Genomic DNA, 15936 nt, shown 5'->3' on the forward strand with positions numbered 1-15936 from the left:
TGCATTTTGTATATACACAGTGTAGTTTAGGTCCTTGGACTGATTTTTTTCTTTTCTCATTAACCCTCTCTAGTGGATGCCTTTTGTAGTCTGAAAGCTTTTGAACAGCCGTGTTGTGGGGCATCATTATAGATGCTGTTCCTGGATTGTATGAATGTAAGATGTATGTCAGACTGAGGAGGTAGAAAAGGAGAAGAAACTACAGGTAATAACTAAATTTGCTACAAAACTCATTTGAATAGCAAAGAGATGTGGACTGATTCAGAAAGTGTATGTTTAAGGCAGCACTGAGCCAGACAACCATTTTTTAGTGGTACAATGTTTCTGTTAGGGTTGAGAAACAGGTAAGGACAGTGTACACAGTGAGCAGCGAGAACAATGCATAAGTCACTGAACTGACTAAAAAAGATTCAACGATATCTTCAGATCCTGCATGAAGTTTTGAACAAGCAAAAATAATCTGCAATTTTCTTTCCATGTGCTCTGATAAGAGAAAAATAGACGATTGAGTTAAGTCTTGTTGGGACTTGATATACATGACTCATCTTGACAAGAACATTTTAGGCAACATTATTAATGTTGCAATATTGTGAAAGGAAAGTTGTTACTCACCATATAGCAGAAATGCTAAGTTGTGGTTGTGAGTTCCATTTGTATGAGCATGTGTATGTGTGTCTGTCGTCTATTGTTAATGAAGGCCTTACTGGCCAAAAGCTTTACTTGTAACAGTCTTTTTGTTGTGCCTATCTGCGATTCAGCATCTCCGCTATATGGTGAGTAGCAACTTTCCTTTTCATAATATTGTAACATTCCTTCCTAGATTTTCCATTGTTTCATTATTAATGTTGATGAAACTTGCACTTTGCCAAACATCCTGAAACAAAATTTTCTAAAATGGGTCAGTGAAATATCTTCAAATCAAAGATGAAGAACATGCAGTCTGATTATGTTTCCTGACTGCAGTGCCACTGATCACAAGGACCTTGTGTGGCAAGGTATAGTAGCTTGTAGGGAATTCTATCAGCAAGTGTTAAAAATGATTGCTTTCTCAAATCCAAAAAACCTCTCAGGACTCTTCATCTCGTTTAATTTTTTTCTCCTGCACAATAATAACACAGCTCATTAGACAGCAATGAATTGCCAGTTCTTCACTGAGGACCAAGCCTCTATTTCATTCACCAAATTTGTCATCTCAAGACTACTTCTGTTTCTCAAAACTTAAAATATGCCTGGACTGTTCTAGATTTGACTGGACATAGAATATCCAGAAGACTATATATCACAAATTCTGGACTTCTCTGAGAACACAGAGAGATTTACAACTGATGCTGAGCAATATACATCAAATGAAACTTCTTTTGAGCAAATAAACAGTCAAATTATGCAATTTGTTATTGATGTAGTGAAAAAAACTCATAAACAACAGTGTGCATAATGTTCATTCAGTTTTATGTAAATCATGTTTTTCAAATTTGGTGACTTTTTGGTCCTGGTCTAGCTTTCCCTTAATTTATGATTGGCAGTATTATTTTGTGTGCATGTTTCAGCATGTTTATTTCTCACAGGTCTATTTGAGGTACATGTCACAGACAGTACTTCCTCCACCATTCAACCTATTGCCCACACTAAGAGGAATGCAGCTGGCTGGTCGCTGGATGCGTGCGCTGTGTAGTCCACGGCCTGGAGAGAAGGCAGGCTGCTCTATGACAAACTGCTGCTATCTTGTGAGTATTTTCTTACTGTCCTTTTTTAAACCAATATTTTGATACAGTAATAATATTTCAAGACAGAATCATTCACTCTGACAGATAAGTGAATGAAGCTGTTAGTTCATGAGAGGTTGATGAACCAGATAAAGTTCAAATCTGAGTGAGCAACTAGTGGCCCAGTATGCCACTCACATTTCAAGTAACTTATATGATAAAAGTTCATTTTTATATTGGTACATGAAACTGCACGACTACTTCTTCTTCTTTTTCTTCATTTCAGTCTTAAAATATAAAATACCAATAATTTAATATGTAAATACAAAGGACACAGGGTGCACAATTTAAAAGTATATGAGGTAAATGTGACTCCTCGGCAAAGGTTATTGCTTTTTAGTTTAAGTAACAGGGTACTGCTAGTGTCAGTTGAGCAAAGAAAGCCAGCATTTCTTCTGTCATGCCCTCATCCCCTTCTCCTGTTCTCCTTTGCCCCTCTCTTTCCTGCAATGCTCCATTCTTCTCACCTATTCCAAGTTCACCTCCCCTCTTGTAATATCACGCCTCCACTGGTTGCAATATAATAAAGTCCTTTTTTGTGGTTGTAATGCAGTGTTATTCTTCATTACTTTTTTTGTTCTGAAAATTGAATAGGCACTCACTTGAGCTAAATACATCTCTGCAGCCAAGTCAAATTTGTATCTTATTTCACTTAGAACAAATGTAAGTTTATACCATAAATACAGTGCCTACATTTCTGAAAATGCTATAATCATATTGATATAGTTTCAAGGACAGCCAGCTTAGCAGCCACTGAAAATTGGATAAAAACAGATGAAGATATATTACACCCCCCCCCCCCCACCTCCAGATAGACCACAATGACAGGACAGTTATTGTCTTTGTACCTACCCACCACTCAGTCTCAACTATAAAGAGAGAGAATACTTTTAGTTGCTTATACTCTATCTGAGATTTTCCACTATAATGTGAATAAACCCAGAGGAAGAAGAGAAACAGGTAATGATAATTTCCGTTACGTGAATCCCGCCACACTACAATGGGACAAGATTCCAAAAAGAATAATAAAAAATGATTATAGTTGCGAAGGAGAGTTTCAAGTGGAAAGCATTTCAATAATCTGAAAAACATGTGCTAAATTCATGTCATTGGCAGTTTTGAGACTCACTTCCTAAACCAGTACAAGAACTAACTGCCAAATGGCAGGTGACTGTGTGACTTGTACAGGGCTATTACAAATGATTGAAGTTATTTCATAAATTCACTGTAGCTCCATTCATTGACATATGGTCACGACACACTACAGATACGTAGAAAAACTCATCAAGTTTTGTTCGGCTGAAGCCACACTTCAGGTTTCTGCCGCCAGAGCGTTTGAGAGAGCAGTGAGACAAAATGGCGACAGGAGCCGAGAAAGCATATGTCGTGCTCGAAATGCACTCACATCAGTACGTCATAACAGTGCAACGACACTTCAGGACAAAGTTCAACAAAGATCCACCAACTGCTAACTCCATTCGGCAATGGTATGCGCAATTTAAAGCTTCTGGATGCTTCTGTAAGGGGAAATCAATGGGTCGGCCTGCAGTGAGCGAAGAAATGGTTAAACGCGTGTGGGCAAGTTTCATGCGTAGCCCGCGGAAGTCACCGAATAAAGCAAACAGTGAGCTAAACGTATCACAGCCGACGGTTTGGAAAATCTTACGGAAAAGGCTAAAACAGAAGCCTTACCGTTTACAATTGCTACAAGCCCTGACACCCGATGACGAAGTCAAACACTTTGAATTTTCGGCGCGGTTGCAACAGCTCATGGAAGAGGATGCATTCAGTACGAAACTTGTTTTCAGTGATGAAGCAACAATGTGCGAATCTGGGCGGTAGAGAATCCTCACGCATTCGTGCAGCAAATTCGCAATTCACCAAAAGTTAACGTGTTTTGTGCAATCTCACGGTTTAAAGTTTACGGCCCCTTACGGCCCCTTACAGGACACGTGTATCTGGACATACTGGGAAATTGGCTCATGCCACAACTGGAGACCGACAGCGCCGACTTCGTCTTTCAACAGGATGGTGCTCCACCGCACTTCCATCATGATGTTCGGCATTTCTTAAACAGGAGATTGGAAAACCGATGGATCGGTCGTGGTGGAGATCATGATCAGCAATTCATGTCACGGCCTCCACGCTCTCCCGACTTAACCCCATGCGATTTCTTTCTGTGGGGTTATGTGAAAGATTGAGTGTTTAAACCTCCTCTACCAAGAAACATGCCAGAACTGCGAGCTCGCATCAACGATGCTTTCGAACTCATTGATGGGGACATGCTGCACGGAGTGTGGGAGGAACTTGATTATCGGCTTGATGTCTGCCGAATCACTAAAGGGGCACATATCGAACATTTGTGAATGCCTAAAAAAACTTTTTGAGTTTTTGTATGTGTGTGCAAAGCATTGTGAAAATATCTCAAATAATAAAGTTATTGTAGAGCTGTGAAATCGCTTCAATCATTTGTAATAACCCTGTATTTAACATATTATAATTTCATTCCACCAACTGTATGTGTGATAAAAAGACAGACTGTGAATTATAAGCTAGTGGTGTGTCCTGAAGCTGCTAAATAACTGATCACTAAAACTCTGTGATGAAATCACAACTCAAACCTAGATCTCTGCTTTTGGCAACAATGCCATTACTGAGTGAGCTCCCATGGCATACTTCACAACGCACCTCACAGCTTTAATCAGCAAGATTCCTTAATAGCACACACTCCAGAGCAGAGTAAATGCTAAGTTCTAACTTTACCTTTCTCTAATTTTATTCTTTACTCAATATTCAGCTCATTTTCCTTCAAGGTTTCTTATCAAACTTTTAGATGTAGTCCTATATTTTCTGCATATTTTTCATGTTCATTCTTTATTTCATTTTCTCCTGACTTTGCTAACTCTTTTCTGAATTTATCAGAATGTGACATGTATATTACAGATTTATGTAGAGTATTCTGCTTTTTACAAAATAGCTAAATCTGCATGACTCTGGCACTTTCTGACTTTCAATTAGTCATCAAATTTCTGTCAAGATGATATTTTGCAAAGGGTTACACAAATAACCAATAAATGACAGTCTGTAAATCTCTAAACTAATATTTTACAAACACTCTTACAATAGGTTTTTACTTGCATAAAAATTTATCATATGAGTAAAAGGAAAGCATCATGACAGTGCATCAAAGAGGAATGTTCAGATTTTTATTTGATCTGATTTGCACAGGGAGACAAAACAATAATGATCTTAGCCCACCATTGTCCACACCAAAATTGAGTTTACTGTGCAGTTTCTCTTCCCATTATTCCAGTTAATCAGGCAGTACCCTTGAAGAGTAGTAGGAGACTCTTTTATTAGACACAATTTCTCCACAAATGATTGGCCAAAATATTCTGTGTCTTTTGGCCTCCAATGCTTGACCCTGGAAGATTAAATATGGTGGGGTTTCACCCCCTCTTCATATATCCTACAATTATGGACTTGTTTCTTCACACCTATCAAGTGCAGGTGTTTCTTAAATTTCTCATGGTCAGTCGTTAGTTCTACCATGAGTTTAATCTGTCTCCTGACCAAGCCCAGGACTGGAGCACTTATCTTAAAATGCAGCTTTGGCAACATTAGCTTGTCATGTTTTTGTTTTTGGATCATAGTCCAATATTTTGCATGCTGTCTACTGATCCAGCTGTGTAATTTTGATTTTACCATCACCGTGCTGATGGTTAGGGCAATTTCCTGTCCTGGCCACCTTATCTGCTTGTTCATTGTCACTTATTCATGAATGACTAATGACCCACAGCAGGATTACCCTGTTGCTTTTCCCTAACCTCACAAGTGCTTCATGACATTTTGCAATGAACTTCAATCTCAAAGCAGGGACTGATAGATTTCAGAACTGCTTGGCTGCCTGAATGAATGCAGATGCCATGATCCTTGTGGCACCTATGCAGATGCTCCTCCATGTACACTCTGATAGCAAATATTTCCACCTGGAATACTGTGACCAACTTCCCCAGAAATACTGTTCTCTCTAGTCCAGCCTGTAAGCCATACATCCCAGCACCTTTGTCTGTTTTTAACCCATCAGGAAACCAGACTTCATTTACTGAATGATACAGTGGTTCATTCTGCCACTGCTTCCTGCATCCATTTGTTACCTTGACAGATTTACTGAAGCTGCTGGAAGTTATTGTTTAATAAACTGGCATTTCCCTGACCATTCCTACATTTTCCACATTCATTATAATGGTGTGGGACTTTGGATATTCTAAAGGTTTCCAGTTATTTATAGTTTTTAACCTGTATGTCCCTGTTGCTGCTTTCATCATAACCCAAAGGTGTAATGGGGACATATACAGCACCCAGCAGTGGTTGTGCTGCTAATTTCACCTGTTATGACTAAGCAGCAGCGATGCTAAAAGCCCCCTCAATATCCAGAAAGATGTAGTGAGCAGTTTCCTGAAAGTGAGGAGCTTTTTTGACCTTTCCTACAAGTTGGTGATGTACTGTTTCACATAATTTGCCTTCTTGGTATCCATATTGTTTTACATGTACAGGAACCTTAGATAACATCATTTACCTAATGTGCACATTAGAAAGGAGGACAGAGTGATCGTTCTCATAACCATAGCTTTGGTATGATCAGTTCTCTCTGGTTTATAAATGAAAATAACCATAACTGTCCTCCAAGCATTAGGGATGACTCCTTCTCCTACACTGACTGAACAGTTTGCACAGGAGTGTGCTGGATCCCTCCCCTGGCTGTTGTAATAGAACCAGAAAGATTCCAACTGGACCTGGTGAGTTGAACAGTTGAAACATTCCTACTGACCAGACGTTTCCTTAAAAAAACAAAAAAACAAAAAAATCAACACATTCTCTGACAGGTTCCCAGTTCTTTGAGAACTGCCAGAGTGCAATGAGGGAAGTGAGTCTTGAGGAGCACATCAAGTATCTCAAGTGCTGTCGTCGTATATCCACCATCCTCCTTCCTCAGGGTACCTACTGAATTTGTTGGCATTCTTGTGAGACTTCTTATGAAGTCTTGCCCTAGTAACTGTACCTTTCACCTTCTTACAGGGTATTGTCCAGGATGATAGTTTTGCTTGCTCAATAGCAAGATTGTATTTAACAAAGGCCTCCCAATATTTTGCCCATTGTCCTTTTCTTCTTGCAAAGTTGAAGAGTCTTTTTACGTGCTTCCTTTGCAATTCCAGATTATTATTTCATCAGGATATATTTCTGTTTGTGTGCTTATTAGTGAGAGTGGACCATTTTCTAAGTAATAGATCATAATGGCGGACGCAGTTCCTCAAGATCTGAATTTCTTATCAATGTTTTAACTTCAGATAAGCATGAGCTTAAGTTTTTCTTGTATTAACACCAGTCTGTTTTCTTAGGATTCCTATAAGCCATGGTCTGTTTAACACAAATTTCAACCCCAAACTTAATATAAATGTGGTGAAATTAGGGTAGTTTATTCACCACATGCCATTGTTGGATCCAGCTACCCATTAAATGGAGCCCAAAGTTGTGGCAATTATTTCTTCCGATCTGTTTCTGAAAGTAGGTTCTCTACCCCTATTGAAGACCTTTACATTGCTCTCCAATTCAAGTAGGTGCTCACCTCTTCTATTGGTGTTATTGCTTCCCTACCAGAAGGTTGTGAGCATTAGCATCACAACCAACCAATAGTTGTTCGTACAGGTGCGAGCAGTTCTCTATCAGTTTCCTCACTACCTGGGAAAGTGGAGCACTGTCCTCAAAAGGAAGGTAAGCCAGGGCAAATACAAATTACCTCAAGCTCCCTTCCTTATGCTGTTTCATCCTGATCGTCGCTAAATCCATTGTACGGAAGTCTACCATTTGCCTCAAGTTCTGCCAAGATCTGAAATGTCCCTCTTATATATAAACAGGGTTCATCAATCAGGGCCTCATCCACCTCCTTTCTTCCCAGAAGATGACTCAAGGAAGTAGTTGCCACTTTCTTATGTTGCAGGTTTATGTGCAACACTTCCAGCCACCAACTTGCCACCTTGGTCAATTCCAGTATCCTTAATTACCCTGACGGTAACCTGCAAAACACTGAACTCAGTTTTAGGTCTTGTTCTTGCATTTCCCTCAGGGATTCTTCACCAACTTCCACCACAAGAGTTTGGCCATTAGATACAACCTTCCAGTGGATTGCCCTCCACTCCTCTGTTGAGGTCTTCAGGTACTCCAACCACACATTTTTGAACGAGTCTTCAGAGGAACATCAATATCTTTGCAGTCTTGAAGAGTGTAGCTGCTGTCTTGACCAGTGGCTTCACCTCCTCCCATGGAGGTATCTTGAGCATCATCTCATTAAACCAATCCACAGTTCCCATCTCATCACAGACCAAGATTAGGGCACCTTTGTCCAGATAGACCCTCCTGAATTGACATTTCCCATTTCTTGGACTCACCTATCATCCAATCTTGTTGCGGAGACAGGTCCCATCAGTTCCAACCCTGATGCTTGGGTATATGAGGTCTCATCGAGGCCCTCAGCTTTCATGTTGTTTTCTGTGTTCTCTATTATAGTCCCACAAAAATTGGGGAAAAACTGGGGATGCACCAGGACAACCCATGGAAGCCACTTGCAGAGCAAGGACTATTACTCAGAGATGTCGCCTAATATCCCTGAGGTTCCATTCATGACATTTTCCCATGTGCCACACCCACACGCCCACCAGCACAGATCACATTACACCTTGGGTTGAGTACCTAGGGAATTGGAGGACTATGGGAATGAATGTGGGAACAGATGGGATGTTGTGGGCCACACTTCATCTGGTTCATCTGCTGTGCCCTGTTCGACATTGGAGACCCTGGCAGTAGTTGTGGTACAGCCAGCAAGCTCTCAGCTTCAAGTGAACATGCAAACCTCTCCACCTGCACAGTCATGGCTACACTAAGGCAGTGTCCTCTGGAGAGGGATGGTCAGATTCTATCAAGAACTTATGGTTATTACTGTTTAGATGGTAGTACAGGGAAGGAAGGAAGGAAGGAAAAAAAGGAAGGAAGGGAAAAGAGGAAGGAAGGAAATAGAAGAAGGAAGGAAATAGAAGAAGGAAGGAAGGAAGGGAGGAGGGAGGGAATGAAGGTCAGAATTTAACATCCCATCAATAACAAAGTCATTAGAGAGGAAGCACAGGCTTGGATTTTTAAAGAAACCATTTTATCATTTTCTTTAAGAAACTTAGGGAACCACAGAAAACATAATTCTGGATTTCAGGATGGGGATCTGAGCCTCCCAGATGTGAGTCCAGTGTCTTATCACTGGGCCATCTCATTCAGTTGCCATAAACAGGACAGTACATAGTGAAGGCTATCCCCAAAAAGCAGCAGTTTAGTCACAAAGAGTGCCACTGCAAAGACAGTCGTAACATTGGTTTTATAGTTGTTCTTAGTATTCCAGAATGATGTGGCCTACATCTCAATAGGACTGTATTCAAATTTCAAGACTCTTGTTGGACAAGTTCATGAATTGCTCATTGGCTTTCCAGGTACACTATTAGAGAAAATTCGTAGTAGAGCTGTCAATTTTACAATGAACTAATATTCACACAGGAGTAATTGATTTAGGAGCACCTACTGTGCTGTGGAGATAACACTTCTGTTGCCTTTGCAAGTGGAGTACAGGGATACTAGGCGACAGTAGTTCAGCTGGTCACCTCACATGACAGTCAAACACAGGGTGAGCAAAACATGCAATTTCAGCACATCTGGTCATGGGCAAAATATGTGACACTTAATCTTCAAAGTCATTCAGACACTGGGCCATCGTATCCCACTGTGTCAGCGATGTGCTACCTTGATTTTTTATGTTATGCTTTTCGACATGTTCCACACTCATTTTTGAGTCTATGGAACAAAAGCTGAATCTAATCTCATCTATTTGGAGAAAGCTGAAGCTGTCAGAGTCAGCTCCTGTGGGCAACCACATACATGTTGATGACAGTAACTGCTTTAACTGTGCAGCAAATCACTCGCTAATTCAATGCTAGACAACAAAATCTGATAAGCTATAATACCTAGAACCATCACCTCACTACTGGTTGTCAAAAGCACCATCCTTTGCATGTTTTAAGTGTGGATAAAGAAGCCTGGATTGAAGACTCATGGTACAGACTGATGGCGGGTATATATATGTTAAAAACTACGTGACATGGAGCTACTTTTATGTGAGAGGTGTTTATATGGAAAGAAATGCAGCCCCTAATACATCTGCCACCATATTTCATCGGTAAATGATAATGGAACCTAATGTCCAGTCATCTGCACCTGTTTGTTCACCTTCAGTAAACTGAAACCTCAATAAGAAATTTTAGTAATAGTGCATCATAAAGAAAACATACAGGGTGTTACAAAAAGGTACGGCCAAACTTTCAGGAAACATTCCTCACACACAAAGAAAGAAAATATGTTATGTGAAAATGTGTCCGGAAACGCTTACTTTCCATGTTAGAGCTCATTTTATTACTTCTCTTCACATTAATCATGGAATGGAAACACACAGCAACAGAACGTACCAGCGTGACTTCAAACACTTTGTTACAGGAAATGTTCAAAATGTCCTCCGTTAGTGAGGACACATGCATCCACCCTCCATCGCATGGAATCCCTGATGCACTGATGCAGCCCTGGAGAATGGCGTATTGTATCACAGCCGTCCACAATACGAGCACGAAGAGTCTCTACATTTGGTACCGGGGTTGCGTAGACAAAGAGCTTTCAAATGCCCCGTAAATGAAAGTCAAGAGGGTTGAGGTCAGGTGAGCGTGGAGGCCATGGAATTGGTCTGCCTCTACTAATCCATCGGTCATCGAATCTGTTGTTGAGAAGCATACGAACACTTCGACTGAAATGTGCAGGAGCTCCATCGTGCATGAACCACATGTTGTGTCGTACTTGTAAAGGCACATGTTCTAGGAGCACAGGTAGAGTATCCTGGATGAAATCATGATAACATGCTCCATTGAGCGTAGGTGGAAGAACATGGGGCCCAGCCAAGACATCATTAACAATGCCTGCCCAAATGTTCACAGAAAATCTGTGTTGATGACGTGATTGCACAATTGCGGGTGGATTCTCGTCAGCCCACACATGTTGATTGTGAAAATTTTCAATTTGATCACGTTGGAGTACATACTGACGAAACTAAAATGAGCTCTAACATGGAAATTAAGGGTTTCCAGACACATGTCCACATAACATCTTTTCTTTATTTGTGTATGAGGAATGTTTCCTGAAAGTTTGGCCGTACCTTTTTGTAACACCATGTATTTCAGTTTTGTAGAAGTTAGGATGGAAAGGAGTGCTCTTCCTCCAGGATACTTCTTGTGTTCTGCTCAGTTAATTACTAGGATTTTTGGATGATTAGTTTGGAAAGTTCATATTATTACAGTTTGTTAGACCCTTTCAAGGAATTTGTAGATGTAATCAAATAGAACACTTTGAAGTTTGAATTACCAATGTAACAAAACTAGGACAGAGATGAGGAAAAACTCATAATCATAACACAAACTTATACCTGAAAAAATTATTTCAGATTTATTAATATACAAAATTAAAACTCTCAGAATTTGCCTAATTAGTTAATGAATGCCCTTCTCACAAACAACAGCAGTAGGTGGGACTTTACTCAAAGAAAAAGAGCTGAAAGGAGCAGATAGTAGAGCCAAAAACTAGATATTGAAGAAAATAGTAGTGCACAGCCATCTTAATTACAATTGGTGACCAATGAGGGACAAGGATGAAAGTAAAAAGTAAGGAAGAATGTTTCAGATTTAACAAGGTCATTAGAGAAAGAGCTTAGATTGGACTAGGAAGGTGAAATAAATTGTCAATGTCCTTTTTGAAGTAACCACAGCAGCATTCACCTTATACAGTTTAAAGAAACAAAAGAAAACCTAAATCTGAAAGGCTGATGGTGATTTGAATACTACTAATATGAGAGTCGAGATCTTAACCATTGTACCATCTTGCTTAGGTAAGGAAACAGAAAACAAGAAGAAAGTGTGAGTCACTCTCTAATTCCTTCCTTCGTTTCCACTGTCCTTTAACCAACCATTGCTGGGTTGGCACTGCTAATGGTACTTTCCAAATTCATGGAGAAGCAAACACACCTGTATATAGGCTATTATTATAATGGAATTGCCATTCCCAAAGACTTTCTTTAAGCTACTGCCAATTTACCCAGAGAGGAATCCACGTACCCCTTTCTGTCATACCTAGTGTAATCACAATGTCAAATGTGACATCACTTTTGAGAATGTTTGTGCATCCTGTATCTGAGGCAAGATGTGCGAACGAACCTGATATATACCTCAGTGTATGTGGAAAACCACCTAAAAGCCACATCTAGATGTCATCCACACAAAAAAAGTTGAAACCTTGTTAATTGTGAGAAAGGCTGGAGTGAAAGAGTGGAGTAAGATAGGTCACCCGACATGTTGCATAGCTGTGAAAAGTGAAATATCAACTGCACCAATTTCCATAAATACTATTTCAATGGAAATAACTGTGGCTGCAGAGGTTATGACCCCAATAAAGCTATAGTATGCGGGGAGTTACAGATGATACACATGAACATAGCTTGTTCTTGTCCAGCACTGAAGTGGCAGTTCCTGCCCTGTGATCTATCTGTTACTGCAATGACAGTTAACTGTAAACATGTCAACATACTGTTGCAACAGCAGTCCACTTTCATTATGGTGGCAACAGTTTTCCCTGTTACGTATGAAACATCTTTGAGATGAGGGCATGAGGAAAACCCAGTGCTTGCATGACCTCAGAGATGCAGTGTACCATGTGCCATGCACCCACCATCCGGTTCTGATAAAATGTGTTGATATTATTTTTCTTCCGACCCTGTGCTCAGGTGTTAATTGATGTCGAGGACAAAATGGAGCAACCCATGCAGCAAGCTAAAAAAATTGCTACAGTAACAGCAACTATTTTTAAATCAGTTGCTTTTGAGTGTAAGCTGCTTCTATCTGCTACTTTAGTGTTAATGGCGGCCTGCTCATGGTACAGTAATCAAGCAAATTTGCTTTACTTACACCTAATGAACCTGCTCTGAAAACAGCTGCTACTGTCAATGCCATATCATCTGATTCATTTTCCAATACTCTCTTTTAGAGATTACAGTTTTGCTGCTACCTGAAACTTTTCGTGTGACCACATATGCCACTGAATTGGAAGTTTTACTATAAACTGTAAGAGTTCCCAATACAAATGAAAGGTGAGTGCTCAATAATAAGCACTTGATGTTACAAAACAAATTATTCTCTCTTTACAATTTTTTCTGGATTCACTACCAGTATTAAAATAAATGTAAAACCAAAACAACCATAAAAATTTCCCCAGACAAATTTTAATTTCCGTTCTGTTGTACATTTAGAATCACTGCAAAGCCCAATATGAGTTTTAGGCAATGTCTACATCTTATCTCATGGCTGTTTACATCACAGTTCATCTACAATTGATCTGTGCACAACCTCAATTGGTCACTTATCCTACACAGTAGCAGCCCGACAGTTTTGTGATTAAAATTTGTCTGAAGGTCTGTAATTCTTATAATCTTTTTTTCTATTTTGTCTTTAGGAGGAAGAAAAGGGATTACCTGATGATCAGCAAGACAAGGAGTTTCGATTGCTGATGTCTCAGCTGGCACAAAGATATTTCCGAGACAGAGAAACATGACTGAAGCATGGTGCAGGACTTTTATATACTAGTGCACAATGCTAAATAGCTTTGATGAAATATATGTTAATAAGTTATACTCAGGCATACTGTAGGTGGAAAGGATCCATTATAGTAATATCTCATACTGAAGCATGTTATTGCACTCCCCTTGTAATCTGATCTGCCTCTACTATGCATTTTCATCATTGACTACATGGATTTTTATCCAAAACAGTTGTTTCAGTTTTGTAACAATAATTAAGGTCTATTTTTTTTAAATATACACTGATTCAGTGAGAAACTGTGTTCACAGGGGAATTTATTACAGAATAACAGTTTATCTTGTTCATACAGCAGTTTTACTAGCTACGAGTTTTGAAACAAGTTATTTTCAGCTCTATGAAACCGAAAATAAAAGGATTTACAAAAGTGTTAAACACATGTAACATAAAAAACAAAGGCCCTGAAGTCAGAACAAAGGGCACGTGAAGCTGACAGATGATTGTGTCAATCTCTGCAAAATGGTATCTTTCAAATTGGTACGGAGGGGAAAGAGTGCAACATATGGCTATATGGCTCTCCCAGAGCCACTATCAGCTTTCCAGAGCTTGGAGCCACTACTTTTCTTGCAAGTAGCTCCCCGGTTGGTCTCATAAGGCTGAGTGCAAGTTGCTCCAGTCTCCCTTTTTTTTTAAAAAAAAAAAAAAAAAAAAAAAAAAAAAAAATCCTGGGATACAAACAGCTGAGTACACATCCCAAAAATCTCACAGTGAAATGCAGTTTATTCCAAATTTTGGTAACCTACAATTATTGAACCATACTATATGTACAGTGTAACTTTACCCTTTTGCAAGGTATGCTGGGAGCATAAGCATGCTATCACCATTTAGTTTATAGGCTGCTGCAAGAGAGAAGAGATGTAGAAGAAACACAACCTGCCTCTTTCTCATTGGGCAGACAGCATACTATAATCACCACAGCATTCACAGTGCCTACAAAGCTGCAGCATGTTATATCACTGAGAAGCTGAGGTTGCCAACAGAAGAAAAAGTCATCTGATTTTATAGATTCCTTTCCCAGAAATCAATCAAGATTGCAGTTAAGCATGTGAGGTAAACAATACATTGGTCTCATAATTTAAGATTTTACAGAACATTTAACTTACCATCACACTATGGTCCTGAAATAAATTGAGTACCATACCAAAACATTTTACTCCCAATATCTACCCGACTCACCACTTCTAGTGACTGCTCTCAGCACTATCAAAACAGGCATGCACTGGCACTTACAATTCCCTTACAAACCCAATAGGTAAAGGAAAATTTCCAGAAACTGGCTAAAAGCAAAGGTCATTCCAGTTTTCATAAGAATTTGGCAGTATATAAAATGATCTTCAGATCAGAAATCTGCAAGGCAAGACATGCACTAAGGTAATGACTAGACTTGGGGCTGATTGTACAAAGCAGTTTACCTTAGAGTAGCGAAAAAGTGTTATTTCGCCATGAAATGCGATCAGCTTTGACTGATCAACTCAAGTGTGTGGGGTGCACACAAAGGTATTTTAGATTAAGCAACTCTCCATCCAATCCAGATAACAATAGCTGTAGGAAACCCAGAAGTAGTGAAAGAAATGCCTCCCACAGGTGAGAGTATTAAACTCCTAGTGGTAAATTGCCAAAGCATTTGCAACAAAGTGTCAGTGTTTGAAGTGCTCATCAAAAGCAGCGAAGCTCACTTAATAATTTTGGGGAAAAATTAAGTGTACATTGAAAGGGTAGGCAAATGGGAAATGAAGGTGGTGTATTTGTTGCAGTAAACAAGAAACTCAAATTCACCAAGGTAGAAATTGAAGCTGCATGTGAGACCGTTTGTGCAAGGCTTAGTACCAGGGGTGGGTATAAAATGATAATTGGATCCTTCTGTTGCCCACTAGACACATCTTGTGATGTGACTGAAAACTTCAGAGAAAACCTCAGTTCACTTATACATAAGTTTCCCAATCATACTGCAATAGTAGGTGGAGACTTTAGTCATCCAACAATTAATTGAGAAAATTAAAGTTTTGTTAGTGGTAAGTGTAATATGTCATCCTGCGAAACATTACTAAATGCCTTCTCTGAAAACTACCTAGTACATATAGTTTTGAACCCTACTCATGATGGAAATATATTGGATCTAATGGCAACAAATAGATCTGACCTCTTTGAGGATGTCCACACTGAAATTGGCATCAGTGAACATGACGCAGTTGTAGCAACAATGATTACCAAAGTATAAAGAACAACTAAAACAAGCAGAAAGGTACATATGTTAAGTTAACTAGATAAAAAAAAATCATCAGTGTCATATTTCAATGACGAACTTGAAACTTTCAGCACAGGGCAGAATCATGTAGAGGAACTCTGGTTCAGCTTCAAAAGAATAGTTTAGAAGGCAATGGATGGATATGTATGCAGTA

At 39.4% G+C, this 15936-nt stretch overlaps 1 protein-coding gene across 1 annotated transcript in view; it reads left to right on the forward strand.

Annotated features, from left to right (window-relative positions):
- LOC124596371 (short transient receptor potential channel 4-like) overlaps positions 1-1820 on the forward strand; it is a 251939-nt gene extending 250119 nt beyond the window's left edge. Inside the window, exons 11-12 of the mRNA XM_047135486.1 lie at positions 1566-1724; positions 1809-1820. Coding sequence (XP_046991442.1) covers positions 1566-1724; positions 1809-1820 — 171 coding nt within the window. The remainder of the gene's footprint in view (positions 1-1565; positions 1725-1808) is intronic.
- The last annotated feature ends 14116 nt before the right edge of the window (positions 1821-15936 follow it).

Source organism: Schistocerca americana, chromosome 1 (genome assembly GCF_021461395.2).
Source record: "Schistocerca americana isolate TAMUIC-IGC-003095 chromosome 1, iqSchAmer2.1, whole genome shotgun sequence".
Classification (NCBI taxonomy): domain Eukaryota; kingdom Metazoa; phylum Arthropoda; class Insecta; order Orthoptera; family Acrididae; genus Schistocerca; species Schistocerca americana.